Source organism: Neocloeon triangulifer, unplaced genomic scaffold, assembly GCF_031216515.1.
Source record: "Neocloeon triangulifer isolate White Clay Creek 2 clone unplaced genomic scaffold, ASM3121651v1 ptg000014l, whole genome shotgun sequence".
Taxonomy (NCBI): domain Eukaryota; kingdom Metazoa; phylum Arthropoda; class Insecta; order Ephemeroptera; family Baetidae; genus Neocloeon; species Neocloeon triangulifer.
This window is the reverse complement of record NW_026775556.1, coordinates 15,588,473-15,606,884: the sequence shown is the minus strand read 5'-3', so window position 1 is coordinate 15,606,884 and position 18,412 is coordinate 15,588,473. Positions and strand designations below refer to the sequence as shown.

General features: G+C 40.5%; 1 protein-coding gene across 1 annotated transcript in view; it reads left to right on the top strand.

Moving 5' to 3' along the window:
• The window catches only part of LOC132199817 (tyrosine-protein kinase receptor-like), a 28,761-nt gene extending 14,206 nt beyond the window's left edge, over positions 1-14,555 (top strand). The window contains exons 3-27 of the mRNA XM_059624848.1: positions 3,475-3,639; positions 5,528-5,744; positions 5,881-6,011; positions 6,069-6,197; positions 6,317-6,472; positions 6,539-6,669; positions 7,091-7,260; positions 7,417-7,511; positions 7,724-7,777; positions 8,585-8,632; positions 8,687-8,846; positions 8,905-9,055; positions 9,107-9,253; positions 9,312-9,474; positions 9,532-9,708; positions 10,053-10,301; positions 10,368-10,472; positions 10,535-10,730; positions 10,971-11,061; positions 11,125-11,319; positions 11,378-11,568; positions 11,630-11,731; positions 11,790-12,015; positions 12,068-12,269; positions 12,682-14,555. Of these exons, the coding sequence (XP_059480831.1) occupies positions 3,475-3,639; positions 5,528-5,744; positions 5,881-6,011; positions 6,069-6,197; positions 6,317-6,472; positions 6,539-6,669; positions 7,091-7,260; positions 7,417-7,511; positions 7,724-7,777; positions 8,585-8,632; positions 8,687-8,846; positions 8,905-9,055; positions 9,107-9,253; positions 9,312-9,474; positions 9,532-9,708; positions 10,053-10,301; positions 10,368-10,472; positions 10,535-10,730; positions 10,971-11,061; positions 11,125-11,319; positions 11,378-11,568; positions 11,630-11,731; positions 11,790-12,015; positions 12,068-12,269; positions 12,682-13,235 (4,205 nt within the window). The 3' untranslated portion in view covers positions 13,236-14,555. The remainder of the gene's footprint in view (positions 1-3,474; positions 3,640-5,527; positions 5,745-5,880; positions 6,012-6,068; positions 6,198-6,316; positions 6,473-6,538; positions 6,670-7,090; positions 7,261-7,416; positions 7,512-7,723; positions 7,778-8,584; positions 8,633-8,686; positions 8,847-8,904; positions 9,056-9,106; positions 9,254-9,311; positions 9,475-9,531; positions 9,709-10,052; positions 10,302-10,367; positions 10,473-10,534; positions 10,731-10,970; positions 11,062-11,124; positions 11,320-11,377; positions 11,569-11,629; positions 11,732-11,789; positions 12,016-12,067; positions 12,270-12,681) is intronic.
• Positions 14,556-18,412: the final 3,857 nt, after the last annotated feature.

The following is an 18,412-nucleotide window of genomic DNA, read 5'->3' as shown; positions in this document are numbered from 1 at the left end:
CGGATTAAGCCCGACTTTTGAACTTTGGTTCGATGAATTTTTTGTATATTTATAAAATGCAAGTCAGAACAATTTGCATAAAAAAATAACATTGATTTGTTTGCAAGGTTTGCTGACAAAAATTGGCTCGCGTGAGGAGGTAGCAAGCATGAGTTTTTTTTATCTCCAGCCTCGCCACACTGGTGAATGATGTAACAGATTTAGTTTTTAAATTATTTTATTAGAAACAAACATTTGCTTGCTCTACTCACAGAAAATATATTATATTAATTTAGTAATAATTTTAAATGCTTGCTTGCGACAAATTTAAACAACATGAAAACATTGCAAAAAACGTGAATTCTCTTTAAATCTCCATGAGTTACATTAGTTTTACAATTTCATCCTGTTTCATCCCACAATATGAATGCCAAGCCAAAAACACATCAGTAATGTTTAAGTTTGCCGATGATATGGCATGTTAAATATAAAATTTTTCCTTTTTCCTCAATGTAAATGGAAAATTTAACTTTCCTTGCGCATGAAGCTCAAGGGACTTTAGCTAATCAGTTAAACTTTCAAAAGTCTAAACGGACTCTTTCCTCATTATTCACTGCGGCATCATTTTTTTGATTTTTATCAACGATCAAACAGCCAAACAAACTCCTCTCTGAGAGAATTTTTTTATGTAATTTTTTACTCGCGATTAATATTTAAATTTTAAGGAAAAATTTTAATAACATTGTCCGTTCTCTCTTTTATCATAACAACTCTTCTGTTTAATTAATATATCAGACCATTTGTGCATTTGTTAGCCCTTCCCACGCGGGTTTAATACTTACAAATGGAACGTGAAGCAACCAAGCGGGGACGTGCCCGGCAAAGCGGGATAATGAGTGCGCTTCGTAACAATTTCTCATCAGCCTAACATAATTCCGCGCGTCTTTCCCGTGGCGAGAATAGGAATATTAGCCAACAGCAAAAGCAGCGACCGTACGTCCACGCGCAGATTATGAGAGCAAGAGTAAAAAAACACATTCAGCGCATGTGTTTTTATTATTGTTTGCGTTATACCGACGGCACTTTTCCGTCTGCATGGAAAATTTACGGTTTTACGGGCTGGTTGAGCCAAGCTTTGTGCTGGAGAGCTTGATTAAATTTAATTTTGGCTCCAGCAGACCTTGACATTCCGGTCACGTTTTCATTTGGAGCAGTACAATCTAATTGTGTCCCGACATTTGGTTGATATGTTTACAAAGTTTAGCAGGCAAGAAATGCATAATGGACTGGAATACGCTTTAACGAATAAATCATAATTAATCGTGACGGCAAAAAACAAACCCCCTCCCGCGCTGTCTAAAACATGCAAAATATTTTGAATTTATGGAGATTTAATGCTTTGCAATGGAGAGAGGAAGAAAAATGCAATTGGTCTCAATCTGAGCATAATAATATGATATAACGAAAAAATTATCATTATATAATTTTTTCTCTATTTCTGCAATAAAATAAAAATTTTTAACTGATATCCTACATTTTATTATAAAATTGAGAAAAGAGAAGCAAAAATGTCACAATTAGCAGCTAAAAATTCTGGCATCAAATAAAATATGACCGCCGCAAAAAAAAAATCACAACACTAAAATTGCTGCTTGCGGAGATGGAGGAAATTTTTTGGCAAGGCAGTATTGGAGGGTCAGTGGCATGTTGTTCCAGGCCTTGATCAAGCAGAATGAAAATATGAAATCACCAACTTGGGCCGGGGCTGGAGGCGGGTGTGTTGCCGCCTCGCAGCACGTGATCATAGATGATGTGGGCGCGCACGTTAATATACTGAGTTTTCAGCAAGCTTTTCCTCATAAATTTTCTTTTGCGATTTTGGTTTTCATTGTTTAAAAAAACTGAAGCTTAATTGTCCCTGCGGCCCGAAGGGTAAAATCACAGCTGGTCATTGTTTTTCCATAAAACAATAAATACTAATCCATCGCGGAATACCTTTTATTAAATTAATACCATGTGATACTAATGAAAGCAATTCTTCCATAATATCAACCAATTTTAGTAAAATCATAAATTCTTATTATTCTTGCTAAAATATTGGATACCATTTACCCTTTCCAATTTTCCCGTTCTGTAAACTAATGATAGAATCATTTTTTTATAAAATCTAATCCTGACTTAATAATAAATTCGATTAGATTCAAAGTTTAATAAAGTTTCCAGATTGAAACGAAAATGCAATCACGAAGAGAGAAATAAAATCAAGCTGAATATTTGTCATTCATAAGAGTAACTTCACGGACCAAGAATTATTTGCTCAGAAAGTCGGAGAAAAGAAAAATACGCTTTTTTCAAATGAAAAGGTATCCAGAATTGATTAATCAATTTTCCTCAACGTGAGGTGCATGCCAAATGATCTCAATTACGCGACCGGGGTTGCATGTGGATGTTGGTGGCATCTGGTGCTCGTCTGGGGTGACGATTGGCGCCCACTGAGCTGGAGCGCCACTCCGAGCCGCGACCGAAACTCGGTGCTCGCGGTGGCGCGCAGCATCTACGCTCTGGAGCCGCTCAAATCAATACTCTCAGCCTCCACCCACGTCTTTTGATCATTCAATTTTTCGCCCCTGCAGAAATTCAGCGGGCGCACCTTTGCCAGCGACCAAATTGCGATGCGTGCGTTGATCGATTTAATTGAGGCTAATAATAGAAAAAGGGAAATTATTGCAATCTACACAATAGTTTAGACGAAAAACAAAAATCACTGATTATACAATAAACGAAATTTGCGCATTTAAATTTTATTAAAATTTAAAAATAAATTTAAAAACATAAATTTAAATATGTCTCTCTTGTAATATACGCAAAAGACTAATTTAGAAATAATTACTTCGTGATCTAAAAATTTTGGAAATTGGTGAGGGGGAGTGGATTGCGGGGGCACGGAGTCGGTTGGGTCGGGGCGGGAGGGCGGTGTGTGTCATACGAGGAAAGAGCGTCGCATGAATCGGGCCCGTAAAGCAGAGCGAACGCGTAGAACGGCGCACGGGCAAGTTCTGCAGCCTCCCGCCAGACCTCTCTAGTGCTGCATCTCTGTGCTCTGCTCTCTGCTCGGTCGTGTGTAAGAGCGATAGAGCTGGAGTGTGTGTAGCAAGTTGGCATTTTGACAGGCCGAACGCGGCCCCGACTCGCCGAAAAGTCGCTCAGAACGGTCCGCGAGCCGCGGCGGCGGCGCCAAACTCGTCTCTCGCGTTCGATGGCGCCGACTTGGGCGTCCGGTGCGTGGCCAGCGGTGCGTGCCGCGACTCCTCTACCCGGGCCGAACCTCAGCTAGGCGACCGAAAATGCGCCGATACCAGTTGACGTCGGTGCTGGCGATTCTGTTGGCGGCGGCCGGGGCCTCGCTGGCCGCCGTCGGCGGGCCGCAGCACCGCAACGCGGCCGGCAGCGTCGCCCTCAGGACGGCGCCGCAGGCTCAACCTTCCTCCAACTCAGGTACCTCGTGCGACTTCGAGCGATCCTGTTCGTGGCAGTGGAAGAACAACACCACCCCGCCAGGATTCAACGTCGTCTCGGGCAAGCTGGTCAACAACTCGCTCCTCAGCGCGCCCGTGGGCAACTTCACGGGGCCCCTCAAAGATTCCGCCAACAGTTCCGAAGGTGAGTGATCATTTATTTTATTTTTACTTCTTTAAATTCATGCACTTTTGCAGATAATACAATTTAATCCCGAATTAATAGTTTTTCAAAATTAAATAAACCATTTTATAAACGTTTTTCACTTGAATTCCGTCACTTTTTGCTTTTTGCGCAGCCGCTTTTTCCACCCGTAATGAGGAAAAGCCATTTGAATGGCATCCATTTTCGCATCCCTTCGCGACCTGGCACCTTTCGAATGACCTTTGACATATTCACGACATGCCAGGTCACACCTCGCCGGAGGAAAGTGGTGCTGGCCGCGTAGCTCGCCCGCTTTGGCCTTGGCGTAATTCTGTCCGACTGGCACACAAATCTCGGTGCAGAGTGCGTCATGAGAAAGATGTCACGCCAATATTTTATCTCTGCTGGACGCACGTTTGCAATTATAGATGAATTTAGGACGACGACGGCTTGACCTGCGCGCTCTTTGATAAAAATTTATTTTCGGCCCGGGTTGGCCGAGCGGGGGAGCCAGCAAGGAAGATCGTTTTTCATACACACGCAACCGGAAGGATTTGAAAGATTTTTTTGCTGAGAACAAATTAATTTAAGAAATTTCGCGGCTAGAAGAGTCCATCGTCTTTCGGGGATCACGAAACGATCCTCTTTGATCGCAAATTCGCGTGTCCCTCATTTTGTAATTCTTAAATTGGACCATTGTGCTTTCTCATCTCGTCTGCGTCGCTCCATCGGTGGCGAGTATTTTGCCATTAAGCCCATTCTTTCTTTGTTGTAATTCGGCACAAACATATTGCCCGAGCGGTGCGTGCATGGCGCTTACCCGCCCGTCGCGACCCAGAGATATTGATCCCGGCGAGCGCACCCTCTTCCCGCATCCCACGCTCTCCTCGGCACTATTGCGCCCCCGTATCTCTTACCCTTGCTACAAGTGGCCATTATTATCTAATTCGACCTTGAGTACAAAAAAATGCGTAGCAATCGAATCTGGGATTATTTAAATTCATAAAAATTGGCTAGACAAAAAAATCAGACGCGTTAGCTGCAAAATTCTTTATCCACGAATGAAATTCAAGAGAAATGCCAGAGTTCGCGCAACCGGCGAACGCACACAGCTTCCATTTTATCAGGTGCATGGAGTCAAACGTGCGATGGACGCGACCGTTTTTACTCGCAAAAGCGAGTTAAAACTTTAAATATAAAAAAACCAAAAATAATTTTTTTCATTATTTAATAATAAAAAAAAAATATACTTCATTATTTATTGCAATTTTTAAAAAGAATATTTTCGTGCAAAATGACAGTGAAAAATTAAAAATTTCAATTTTTGGTAGAACTATTTGAAAAATTAATTATTCATCTCATTAATAAATGAAGTTGTGGCATGAATTATTTGATAAAGATAGGCAACCTGCGTAGCACAAAAGTGCAGCAGGTAGTAGGCCGCTTATCCTTTCTCCTTTCGATTAAGGCTCTTAAATCAATGTTTCTTTTTTCTTTTATCGAAAGGTTTAAAAAGTAGATAAGCAGTTTTTAATAATGTGGAGAAAACTGTCAAGCAAATTACTAAAACTCTGCAAAAATTATTTGAAAAAAAAAATTGCCAATATTTGGTTGCGGGACTAGCTTATCAACTGCGAAAAATCCAAGCATAAATACTAGTCTGGATAAAAATTATGATTTAAAATTTATTTTCCATGCCCCTGTTTTTAAGTTGAAAGCTTGTAATTATCGCTAACAATGAGACGAGAATCAAGCACACGTTTTTGTACCTGCTGACGTACATTTTAAGATAAAATTTTTCAAAACGGAAATGGAAAAATAAAAAAAACGGCCCAGTTCTTTAATGGCAGATTTGAAAAATAATAATTGTTGTGTGATTGTGTTCCAGGGCACTTCCTGTTCGTGCTGATAACGGAAGCGCATCCTGCAAGCCAACGAGAAGTGCACCTCATGAGTCCAAAGTTCTTTGGATCAGGCGACCAGTGCAAACTCGAGTTCGACGCCTCGATGGCTCGAATGTTGGGCGGCAACCTCAAAGTCGTGGTCGAGACGGTCAACCGCACTTCATGGGTCGTTTCCGAAAAGCAGTGCGACGATTTGAACTTGTGAGTTCAAATAAATTCCAAATCGCCTACCTTTCTGCTTAATTAAAAAAAAGATATAATTATAATTTGGTTTCATTAATAGAAAATTAAAATACTTAGTGTGTGCGGAATTAAATTTTGAAAATTTGGGTTGTAGGTGGAAGCATTTTAGTATCAACCTTGGCCGCATCAGCCAGGAATTTCACGTTCTTATCGAAGTGACGCCAGGCAAGAAGACACCCGCATACTTTGCAATCGACAACCTGAAGTTTGTGGATTGTTTTAGAAGTAAGTGATATTCAGCAAAATTTTATTTAGCTAAAATAATACAATTTATTTTTTCAGCATTTGGCGAGCGAAAAGAGTGCACGGGGATGGAGTTCAGATGCTCCAATGAGGCGTGCATTGATCGAAGCCGCATCTGTGACCTTGTCAAGGACTGCTTGGAGGGCGAGGACGAAGAATTTGAATGTGGTGAGAATTTGACTCTAATTGAAAAACATTGAAATTTTATTTATATTTTTTATCATTTTTACTGCTAATTTTGTATTATCATTTTTTTTTTTTTTTTAATTGAAAATCTTTTGTTCCAGACAAGTTACCTGTAAACAGCCGTTGCAACTTTGAAAGCGGCTTGTGCGGATGGCGGAACGTGGGCAACAAAGAGCTCAACTGGACCAGACACAGCGGCAAAACGCCGACCAATTTGACTGGGCCAAGTGTCGACCACACGTACAACAACTCGTCAGGTAATCTTGGAATAATTTCGAATCAATTTCTTAATAACTGACGATCTTTCAAAATTTTGATTACAGGAAACTACCTTTTCGTGGACATGTCCAAGGTAAAGCACCTGGGCGCAACAGCCATCCTGGAGAGCGACGTTTTCCGCGCACCGCCCAAGTACCACTCCAACATTCACTCTCCGTACTTCAACTCGTGTCAGGTGAGCTGCTCTTTTGATCTGGCCGCTTTCAGTCGCGGACGCGATCACACGAAATACACTTCTTGCAAGCGAAGGCACTCGAGCCAGATTAGCTTAGATAGATATTTGCACCTGTTGTGTCCACATGTTCATCGTCTTTCATTTATTGGATACTTTAAACCCTTCTTATACATTAAATTCTTCTATTCTTAAATATAATTCCCAAAATAGTCGTTATTTAATCAGTAATTAACAGGAAGAAGTATCAAATCATATCAAATAAAACTTTTTCTCAGAGTTCAATGTCAATCAAACTAAAATAAGATTTCATTAAAATGGAGGCTTAAATTTGGATGAAAATATTTTAATAATTATGTAATGCTTGCTGTGCTAGTCTAGTTTGAATAACCCATGCAATGAGCACCACCCCTGCAAATTGCAGATCCGATTCCACTTCCACATGTACGGTCCGCACAGTGGCGCATTAGCCTTGTTTTTGGTTGACGTGCAAAGTGGCCAAAGAATCCACGAAGCAAGATGGTATTCGTACGGAGACCGCGGCGACAAGTGGGTGCGGGCCATCTACAACCTCAGCCTCAACGTGGAGAAAAGGTGAGAAAATCACACGTGTGCGGCCAAAATCACACACGCAATACCAAACTAATCAAATAAATGCAACTAAATGTATCACAGTACAAACACACACACTAAAATTGGAATCCTCAAAGGCTCAAAAACAAAATCCCGCATAAAATATTATAATTTCAGATATGCGATTCAGTTTGAAGCGAGGAGGGGCTACTCTTCAAAAGGTGATATTGCCATTGACGACATTTCAATGAGCCCAGAATGCTTCGGTCTAGGTGAGTACAATTATAATCAATGTAAAAACTTCCACAATTATCTTGGTCATTTATTTTTTAATTTGGAACTTGGAACTGATAAAATAAATAGTTTGGATAGTTTAAGTTCTTTTAATCCATAATATTTGTATAATATTCTGTAATATTTTAGCTTTTAAAAAGCAATTAAAATTATGCATTCTTTTAGTAAAAAATATTATTTTTCAAAACAGGTGTTCCGCCAAACGAGACAGAAAACTACAATTATTGGGATGAAAACTACTTGGGTGAGTAGACAAATTAACTTTCGCCGCTGGAATTTGCAAGCAACAAAAAGCAATGAGCTTAATTGCCTCGGAAAAGATTTAAGCTGGCCTGCTCGAGAACGGACTGTTACGAATTGAGCATCAGAAAGAAGAAATCCGAGTCGTCCGAAAATGAAGCATTATAGCCGACGGAGGCTCGCGGCGCACGCGATAAATCTGGCGCTATTAAATCACACCAATTGAAGCGCGTGGCCAAAAAAGTAGCACAGTACAAAGCATGTGCGCGCGACAGCGTCTCTTCCATTCTCTGTTAACCGGGCCGCGCGCGCGGCGAATCTATAAATAAATTTACACTCGTCTCATGACGGCGCGCGTTTAATAAGTCGGCGGAGAGAGAACACGCGCCGGCCGGCCGGCCTAACCTGCTGTTTGTGCGCACTTAATGACGCAAAGAGCAAATTCATTGTCAAGGAACACACATCGCGAGGCCTCTCTTTTTTTCGCGCGTTTGTTTCATTTTATAATATTCTCAGATTTTGGCACCACTCGACGGAGCGGCGAATCCGTGCCGAACAAAAATATAATTAGGCTGTGTGCCGCGGCGATAAAATAAGCCACACCAGACCGCTGGTTTTGTACAATCGGCAGCGACATTTATACACTCTGTTTTTCTTCATTAACTTGGCCGGCCAGTCGAAAGATAAATTTGAGCAAAATAAGAAACTATATGCGCCTGAAAGTAAAAAGAAATAATAAATTATTTGATTCTGAACCAAGATTATTTCTGATTTTCATCATTTATTCAGGAAATTTGTTATTTTTTTCCAGAACCAACACAACCTACAACTGAGCATGAAGACTTTTCAAACCAAACTTGTAAGTCTCAGAAAAATCGCGAAATTTTAAAAAATTAAATTAAAAATTTTCCAGACTATCATTTTGGTTCATGTGGCAGTTCAGGCCGCTTAGGCCCTTCTCCCGAGCAATGTACACTCGCCTATAATGGCTCAAGCACCAACATCACGGTGCTCACAGAACCTCCCCTATCAGGAGTGCAGAAGTGGATTGCACCTCACGAGGGATTTTACACGTAAACCCGCTTTGAAATGGAATTGAGTTTTAATTTTGATTTTGGGAAAAAATTTTAGAATAATTGCCAAAGGAGCAAGTGGAGGACGTGGAAGCTCAGGCCAAGGGATCAGCAGGGGTGCTGTCGTTCGGGCCGTTGTTGAGCTTCGAAAGGGAGAACCTTTGTACATTTTAGTGGGCCAGCAAGGAAGCAGAGCAACTTGCAAAGATGTGAGAAAATTTATAAATTCGTTAATCCTTCATTTAAAAATTTAAAATTAGGGCCGTCCCGCACACGGTGGAAGTTGTGCCCCACCACGGCTCCCATCAAAAACCACAGGGATAGCAAGAGATGCGGTGAGAGAAGTCAGAAATATGACCGTCATTGGGGGTGGTGGAGGAGGCGGAGGAGCTACATATATTTTTACAGTAACCTAATTTTCCTTAATTAAAAAGTTTTGGAAAATAAATCAAAATAAATAATCAGATTGGCCGGAAGAACAGGCAGAAAATGCCTCTCATTGTGGCCGGGGGCGGAGGTGGCATTAGCCACGGTCAAGACCTGATGACCGCCCAGCTGCAGCATGGTCAGGGTTTTAACCTTTCTATGGGTAACTCGAGCGGCATGGAGTATGGATTGCATCCTGCGGGTTAGTGATTATATTTGGAAAAATTTGCATTATTACTAAAATAAAATAATCAAACAGGAGCTGGAGGCGGGTGGCAAAGTCATTCTGACAGCCACTCTGTGGTCAGGGGCGCTGCTTTCTTGGACGGTGCCTTTGGAGGCGACCCTTGCTCGAGTACAATGCCTGTTGGCGCCGGAGGATTTGGTGGCGGCGGAGGCGGATGCACTGCTGGAGGCGGTGGAGGTGGATTCGCAGGTAAATTTAATATTGAATCTAAATTTAATTTAAATAATTTGCATTTTTGTATGAGATTTACCCACTTTCAATATAAATTTCATGGACTTAAAATTTAATTTAATTTTTTTATCGTGATGTAAAAATAATTTATAATTTTCCTGGAAAATTCGATTTGATTGCATAAAGCCTGATGTGAATAAAAAATTAAAATAAATTCCTGACTGTTGCATTTTGTCACATGACGATTAACGAAATTTATTTAACAAAAATTGTCTAATAATTCGTTAAGAAATAACACGCAAAATACATACATATAAAACTTCAGTGAGCAAAATTTTAAATATTTAATTAAATATTTACAGGCGGAGATACTTGGTCTGATAGACGTCGCAGTGGAAGGGGCGGCAGCTCGATGGTTCGTCAGGGTTTGCTCCTGGCCAGGGCTGGAATTACGACTTCAGATGGCGACGGGTCTGTCATCATAATTCCTTCCCTGTCCAACGCGTGCCACTGCGACTACAGATGCGTTGCCATGGACGAGTTTCGCCACGAGACGAAATGTCTCTGCCCCTCAAACTGGTTCTTGGGCAACGACAGCTTTTCTTGCTTTCGTAAGGAGCAAAATTTTTTATAGCCATTATCGTCAATAGGTAATTCTTTCTTTTTCCATTGAGAAGCTATGAACGAAGCTCAGAGCTATCTTTCAACAAGCTACTTGGCAACTTTTCTCGTCGTGGCCTGCGGGATATTGCTGTTCGTTGGTGTAGGCTGCATGATCATGTGTAAGTTGAGAGCAATTAGTTTGTCAGAGGAACGCCGGTTAATTGATTTTGCACGGCGGCAGATGCACGGTACCAGAAGAAAAAGACCGCCATGAGAAGGAGGAAATTGCTCAGCGGACCAGACTTCCAATTAAACCGGCTTAGGGCAGCCTCGGGCGGCATGATGACCGAGTACAACCCGAATTACGAGTTTGGTGGCGGCACCTACACCATCCAGGATCTCAAGGAAATCCCTCGGGAACATCTGCGACTGGTCACGTGAGTGAAATTCAAATTTATTATCTTTTCAAATAAAATTATCAAAAATTTAAAAACAATTTTAATTAACATTCAATATAAAGAAAGAAAAAGAGAAAAAAAATTCTTTTTTGCAATGCAATGAAAATTTTTATAAATTCCCAGTATTGATTTTATTTCTCTGGCTGGCCTGACAATACGCTTTGGGTCAACCAATATTTTGTTTTTATCAATAATAAATGTATGCTTTTCGATCCAAAGGCCTCTCGGTCAGGGAGCTTTTGGCGAGGTGTACAAAGGCTTCTACAAAACCAGAGCCAACGACGCAGTGGAAATGCCTGTGGCCGTGAAAGTGAGTGCAGCTTTATTTGCCTCACAGCTCTCGTATATAATAACTCTGATATTTTGCACACAGACTCTGCCGGAGCTGTCAACAAGTCAATCGGAAATGGATTTCCTGATGGAGGCTTTGATCATGAGCAAATTCAATCACCCCAATATCGTGCATTTCATCGGCGTCTGCTTCGACAGCCACCCTCGTTTCATCATTCTCGAACTGCTGGCGGGCGGCGACCTAAAAAATTTCCTGCGGGAGTCGCGACCCAAACCGGTAATGATGAAAATTCAATTAGGAAACAGATTTCTAATTGGCTTCGTCTCGTCTTTAGGAACGCCCCAGCATACTAACCATGAAAGACCTTTTAATGTGCGCGATTGACGTAGCAAAAGGTTGCAAGTACATGGAGGACAACCACTTTATCCACCGAGACATTGCTTCCCGGAATTGCTTGCTGACTTCCAAAGGCCCTGGTCGTGTTGTGAAAATTGCAGATTTCGGCATGGCGCGTGATATTTACAGGCAAATAAATAAGAAAAAATATTTTCTCAAAAATGGAAATTAATTTATTTTTATCTTTCAGGGCTGATTACTATAGAAAAGGCGGCAAGGCGATGCTGCCTGTGAAGTGGATGCCTCCGGAAGCATTCCTCGATGGTATTTTCACCTCGAAAACAGACGTTTGGTGAGAAATTTAATTAACTGTGAAATGTTTTAAATCGACGTTCTAATTTAAAATCCAGGTCTTTTGGGGTGCTGCTGTGGGAAGTGATGTCCCTCGGATACATGCCATACACAGGCCGAGGAAACCAGGAGGTCATGCAGCTAGTGACTGATGGTGGACGTCTCGAGCCACCCAACGGGTGCCCAGCCCCTGTTTATGGTCTGATGACCCAGTGCTGGCACCCCATTCCTGACGACAGGCCTAATTTCTCAACAATCCTTGAAAGGATTGGTTATTGCATACAGGTACGGCTACAATTTACTTGATTAATTATTTTTATCTCTATTTCATCTTCAGGACCCAGACGTGGTGAATGCGCCACTGCCCGTGTTCCACAGACCACCGTCCACCGAAAGGGACACGACGGTGATGCGACCACCTGCGCATGACGCCACATTACTTCACCTCCAGAAAGGACCTGGCGGTGAATTCTTGTTGCCATCGGACTCTGTTGAGATGCACGCATCTCCCTCTGGAGGCAGTGCCGAGCACTTACTTGGTGAGTACATGAGCCTGAGTGAGATTAAAAAGGGGGATTTGTTTTTTTTAGTTTGAAATGATGAAAAATTTGCAGGAAATAGAAACCGTCTACAAGTGACTAGAATTCACAATGATCTTTAAAAGTGTATAGTGTACGTTTTATTTAAGGTGCCAAAGAATTTGATCGTTTACAAAATGATATTGTAATTTAAAAATCTTTATCTTTTGTAAAATTGTATTAAAATGCATGCATTTGATAAGTGTAAGTTTCTCTTTTATTTTTAATAATTTTAAGTAAAATCTTACTTTAAAATGTAAAAATAAAAACATTTAATTAAATATTATTTGTATAATTTGATTTATATTTCTAATTATTTTGGAGGATAATTTTGGGGAAAAAACAGTTGCTGACTGGCGTGGTTTTGCCGCAGGATCAGGCGCCTATGGCCTCACAAACAGCAACAGCTTCGAGACGAGCTTTTCGCGGGACGCGACAAACTACAGCGAGGACGAGGGCGAGATGGACTACGAGGAGGCCATCAAGTCAAGCAACCGCAGCCTGCTGTCGTCGCGGCACCACATCCACAATGAGCTGCCGCCCCTTTCGGCGGCGCCGCCGCCGCCCTCGTCGGACGCCGAGGTGCCCGTCGGAATCCCGTCCATGTCCAGCAGTCTGGACAGCCTGGACAACGCGCAGAACAACAACCTGTCGTCGTGCGGCTCGATGCACGAGGCCGCCATGGACCTGTACGTCAAGTCCAAACTGCCTCTGCAGGGTTCCCTGTCGCTGGACCCGTCGACGCTGTCGCGGACGCACAGCCACATAGTATTACCGCCGCCCATCCAGTACGCCAACGTGTCCCCCAACAGCGGCGGCAGCAGCTCCGAGCAGCTGCAGGTCACCCCCGAGCACCGGAAACCTTACTCGGTGCAAACCACCCCCAAACCGAGAAGGCTGCTTAAGGATAATGAAATCAGCTGCTAATCCGGCTCGAAGAAGGTGACGAGACACGCGCGCGAGAGCGAGGTTGATTTAAAAATATGAATTTTCTTGTACTGTGAGTGCAGGCACTGAGACTGGTATTGTATACATATATATTTAAAAAGAGAGCAAAACAGTTATTTAACTATATTAAGTAAGGGCTTACCTGAATGAATGGCTCACACGTGAACACACAAAAAACACACTAACATATACAATCCCCCTAACAAAAAAATATTTAATTTACATTTGAACAGTTCAAAACAAAATTAATTCAAGCCAAATAAACTTTAGGAAAGCTCGCGGATTTTTTCAATTGATTTCTAATTCAGTTCAGACACCAATGAGATGCCTGAATCAATATACAGAAACATGATTTTGATTTGTGCTTAACTTCTAAGAAATTACCCGAGTTTGTATATTTACAAAGTTTTCTTGGTTAATTACTTTCACAACTGAGATTATTATTATTTTAATAACAGATTCGCCAACTTTTTTATGTTAAATGCTATTCAACGAGCCAAACCTCGTTGGAGCACAATTTATAACACATTATTTGAAACGGATTTTGCATTTTGTTTGTTTTGAATATTTACAATGTTTTGCCAGAGATGTAATGGAAAATGTACAGGGAAAGTTTGATGGCTGCTATGACTTGGAAATTATCACGAATCACCACCGCCAGTACATTTTCTAGTCACCCGCGACTTTGTAAAACTTTTAAGCTGTATAAAAACGAGCAAGGCCACGGCTAGTTATATCAATTGAAAACCACTCTAGTTGGATGAAAACCAGTGCAACTAATGATCTCATGTATAACTTTAATTTTATTCCTCCCACCCGCAGTCAAGTGTGCATCTCTAGTGAATCAACAATTGTCTCCACTGGTGCACAAACAAACAAAAAACCACCACACGAACAAACATAAACAGACACACACGATGAATTGTATTGAAATATGTGCGCAGATCGAAGCCCCTTGCCGGACTACAAGGGGCTCCTCGCTCTGCCCCCTTATCTGTGTTGCATAATAACTTTAAGTAACGGTGATATCGCACCTGTTGACAACACCTGAGGAGGGGCAATAAAATCTCATCCAAAGAAAACGAAAATACGAACGAGCAGCTCAAGCGACACAAAATATGAAAAAGTGCGTTTTGTCAACAAGTGCCATAGCGCTAAGACGATAATAATGCTATTCTTTGGTGAATGGTTTAGAGGTAGATCGTAAAAAGCCACCGACCGACTCTAAAACGAACCGTTTTGTGGGTAAAAATGTTGTAAACAAACTCAAATTTTTAAAACTATGTTTGCGGGGTAATTTATGTAAAAACAATGAGGACGGTTAGACTTGTGGGAGCGACGAATTTCCTCACTGCGGCGAGTTCGAGAGTGTGTGCTGATAATCCAAGGGGGTGTGTTTGGAAAAAAACACAGATCTATTTATTTTCTGATGAGGCTGTTTTAGAAATGTAAGAAAAAAATACGCTGCTGAGGAACTGCCCATTGATAATTCGCGTTCCGTAAATCTAACCGAACTGCAGTCGCGATCATTTTTGTTAGATTTTTCTTCCATCACTTGACAAAAATCGTTTGATCTTTATTATTTTATTTAACTCAAATTTCGGAATTCCAAATCACATCACACCCTCACACTCAATGATAAGTATATCCAATTACGTGGTTGATGCATTTGCTCATTTGATTCAAGAATATTAACTACAAGTAACGATTGATGGGCTGTGGGCTATACAATATTATGTCCTACACACGCACACGAACACAAATGTATGAGACGCAACACATAAACTTGTAAACACATATTTCAGTTGATTGCCAAAATCATATGAGACCAATTTCAGTTACCATTGAAATTGATACAGTACAAAATTATCATAGCGTATCTCGCTATATTTTATCCCTCAATCACTAACACATATTAAAGGCTTTTCAAAATTTAGAATGAAACTGGTGATTTAAAAGCAAAATAAATTCAATTAAGTGCAGATATTTCAACCAAAATAGACGTTTGTAAAACTTTGATTAAACATATATTATGATTAAAATGATAAATACAATCAATAACCATACAATTTTTGTTACCAAATTGATATTTGAAGCGTAAAAATGTGATTTCTTCCGTTTGATAATAAATCGTGAAATAAATCAAAACGATACACATACTAAGTTTTGGAAAACCTTTAAAATTCATAACTCCTAAACATCAGCATTCATGAAGCTTATTTTTGAACGAGCCTCTAATTCTCTTGTTCTCCCTTCCATAAAAAAGTACACTTACTTCGGCAAACACTCTTATGAATGATTTCACGCATCAGAGCTCGCATGTATTTAACGCGGAAAATGAATGATTGCAGTTTCAGCGACAAAACGTTACAAAAATGCAACACAAAGGTTTTTTTGTTCCTCAGGTCAATAAATCTGAATAATTTTCTCTGCTATGTATAATCTTAGCATTTGGTTTGCTCAAAAGAATACAAGAAGAGATTCAACGTAGATACAAGGATAATTTACTTATTGAAGTATAGTTTCTTAAGAATTGAATGTTGTCTGTATAAAACATGATGAAATTTTAAAAAACTTAAAAATGAAAATTGATGGGTGGATATAAGAAAATAATTATTATATTAACCTGCATATATTTAAAGAGGTGTAGGCGTTGGTCACACAGGTTGTGAGCACACAGGCCGCTATCACTTTTTGTTCAGATTGGCGGATGAACCTGTCATTTTTTTGCCATAGGACTATTTTGGGCTAAGAGAATTTTAAAATATATACATAAAAAATCGTGTATATCAAAATCACTGAAGATAAAAAAAATATTTATTATGCGTTGATGTTTTTCTCAAAAGGACAAATATATAATATTTCATTTTGCATTGAGAGAACAATTTTGTAACCCTTGATTACTTTTGTCAGCATTTCTGTTTGATGTTACATAAAAATACATGTCATTATTTCGTAGTCATAGGTGATTTTTTTTAATGACTTGTGCAGCTTTGTCTTAAATTATATTTGAAAATAAATCAATAAATGTGTATGAAAAACATAAATTTATCAGGCGTTTCATTTATACGTAACAAAATTGACATTTATCGAACATAACATACACAAAGAAATTCCATCATGTATATTAAAATTTAATTAATGCAAATTTTACGATGTGACTGAATGATGGATAATTAATTGGCTCGGGCAGTTAGGCTGAAAATCAATATATTTTATATTTCTAATCTGTTTCTACTCTAAAATATCACCAAAAAAGTCGTAAGTGGGAGTGGATATAATTGGATTATAATAAGCCCCTTATTTATTTCAAGTATGCAACCTGCACGACACTACTGTAGCTTGTGCTGCATAGCATAAATAACTATCTATTAAAGGTCCCGTAATTTTTATAAGTTATAGAAAATAAAATTCAATATATTGTTTTATCATTATTATGACCTTTTTATATCGCATTATTACACACATCAAAATTTCTGGCATTGCGACTAATTATTATACTCGCGCAGAGCTAGTGAAATAAAATATTAGTTACTTAAATTTTATGATCTATACTAACAACTTGGAATTCCCATTCGATTGTTGAGTTATTTAGGATTAACAAAATCCGCAAAAATCATTGTTAAAATAGATTGCTCATTAATAGAAAATCTAATTATAATATCTTTCCTTCCTTCGCTTTCAATTTTATAAAATCCACGCATCATCAAGTACGTATATTTGCATTTAACATTTTGGTCTGAACTTTCCTTTTAGCTAGGTATTTCTATTTGATGCTTGGGAAACTTTCCCCTTGGCACTTCCCCATTAACAAAACAAACAATCGCAGCACTCGAGCAGCAGCAGCAACAGCGCGAGAACGGGAAAAACTATGTAAAGAATTCCAATCTATGAAGGGTCGCTCTCCAAGTTCTGAAGCTCGCGTTAAAATGCATGGCCCATCGAGTTGTGACGTCATTTGATCAACCCTATGACGTCACTGTTGGAACAATCGATCTTGTTTGGCCTAGAGGCGCCGTTCCGAACGCCTTTGCTCCCCGGCCCCACAAAATAAACGCCCGGCACCCTAGCAGCGGCCGATCGGGGTGCAAATTGGGGGCGGGGGGCACCGCGAGACGCTCGAGAAAAACGGGGTGCGAACAGACGCAAAGCAAACCCATTTCATTCATCCACTCTTCACGGCGCGCCTCCCTTGCTCTCTTTCTCTCTCTCTCACTCAGGCAGGGGCTAAAAATAGCCTCCAACTAAAACTGGACAATGTTTATTTTAGTTTTAGCTCGTGCCGCGGGTTATATATCTGTGTGCTCGGCTCATTTGGGGCCCGGGGTGGTTAGTTGGTGCACCCAAGTCGGTGCAGCCGCGGCCCGGCGGCGGTGCTGCAAAAAAGCGGCGAAAGTCGTGTGTCGGATAAAAGGCTGGCGATGACGTCAATGGAGACGTCAGCGATGCAGGATCCTGCCCAGTATGCAGAGGGGGCAAGACCTCCATTCAAGAGTGGCTGCCGAGCACCGATCGATAGCAACCCTCCGCCTCCCCTGCCCGCCGCGCCACAGCTCCTCTGCTCTTCACCAGTCGGCTGTGCAGTTTCATGAATGACGCGCCGCGCTCCTATGCCATATCCACCGCCTGCTTTTGCATGCATAATCAAAATAAATAAATCGCTTTGCACATCCACCAGTGCCTCTAGCTGAGCAAGAGAAATCCGGGGGTGCCCGATATCGCTCCTAAAACACCCCCTCCCTATGCCACTTATTTGTCCCCCAACTATATAAGTTATTTTTGAATTTATTTCTAACAAAAATTGTGTACTTGATTTAATCATGCAAGTACTGTAGCTTTTTCCTTGATTAATTCTATAAAACTAAAACTCGTAGGAACCACTAATAATTTTTTCTCCTTGAAAGATAGGCGAGCCTGAACTTAATAGAGGATGAATATGATGCGCATTATTCGTTTTTTTTTTTGCACTTTTTATTTTTGCTTAAGAAGCGATTATTTCTTTTAAGTTCGTGGTTATAAACATCGTAAGGTGGTTGTTAACAGTGAGCTGCTTTTGCAAAACGGTGTGTTTGTGTACTCACATTTTGATGATTCCCATGAGCGCAGGCGGAATTTCCCAGCTCGAAGTAGGTCAACGGGACCGCCGAATCTCTGAA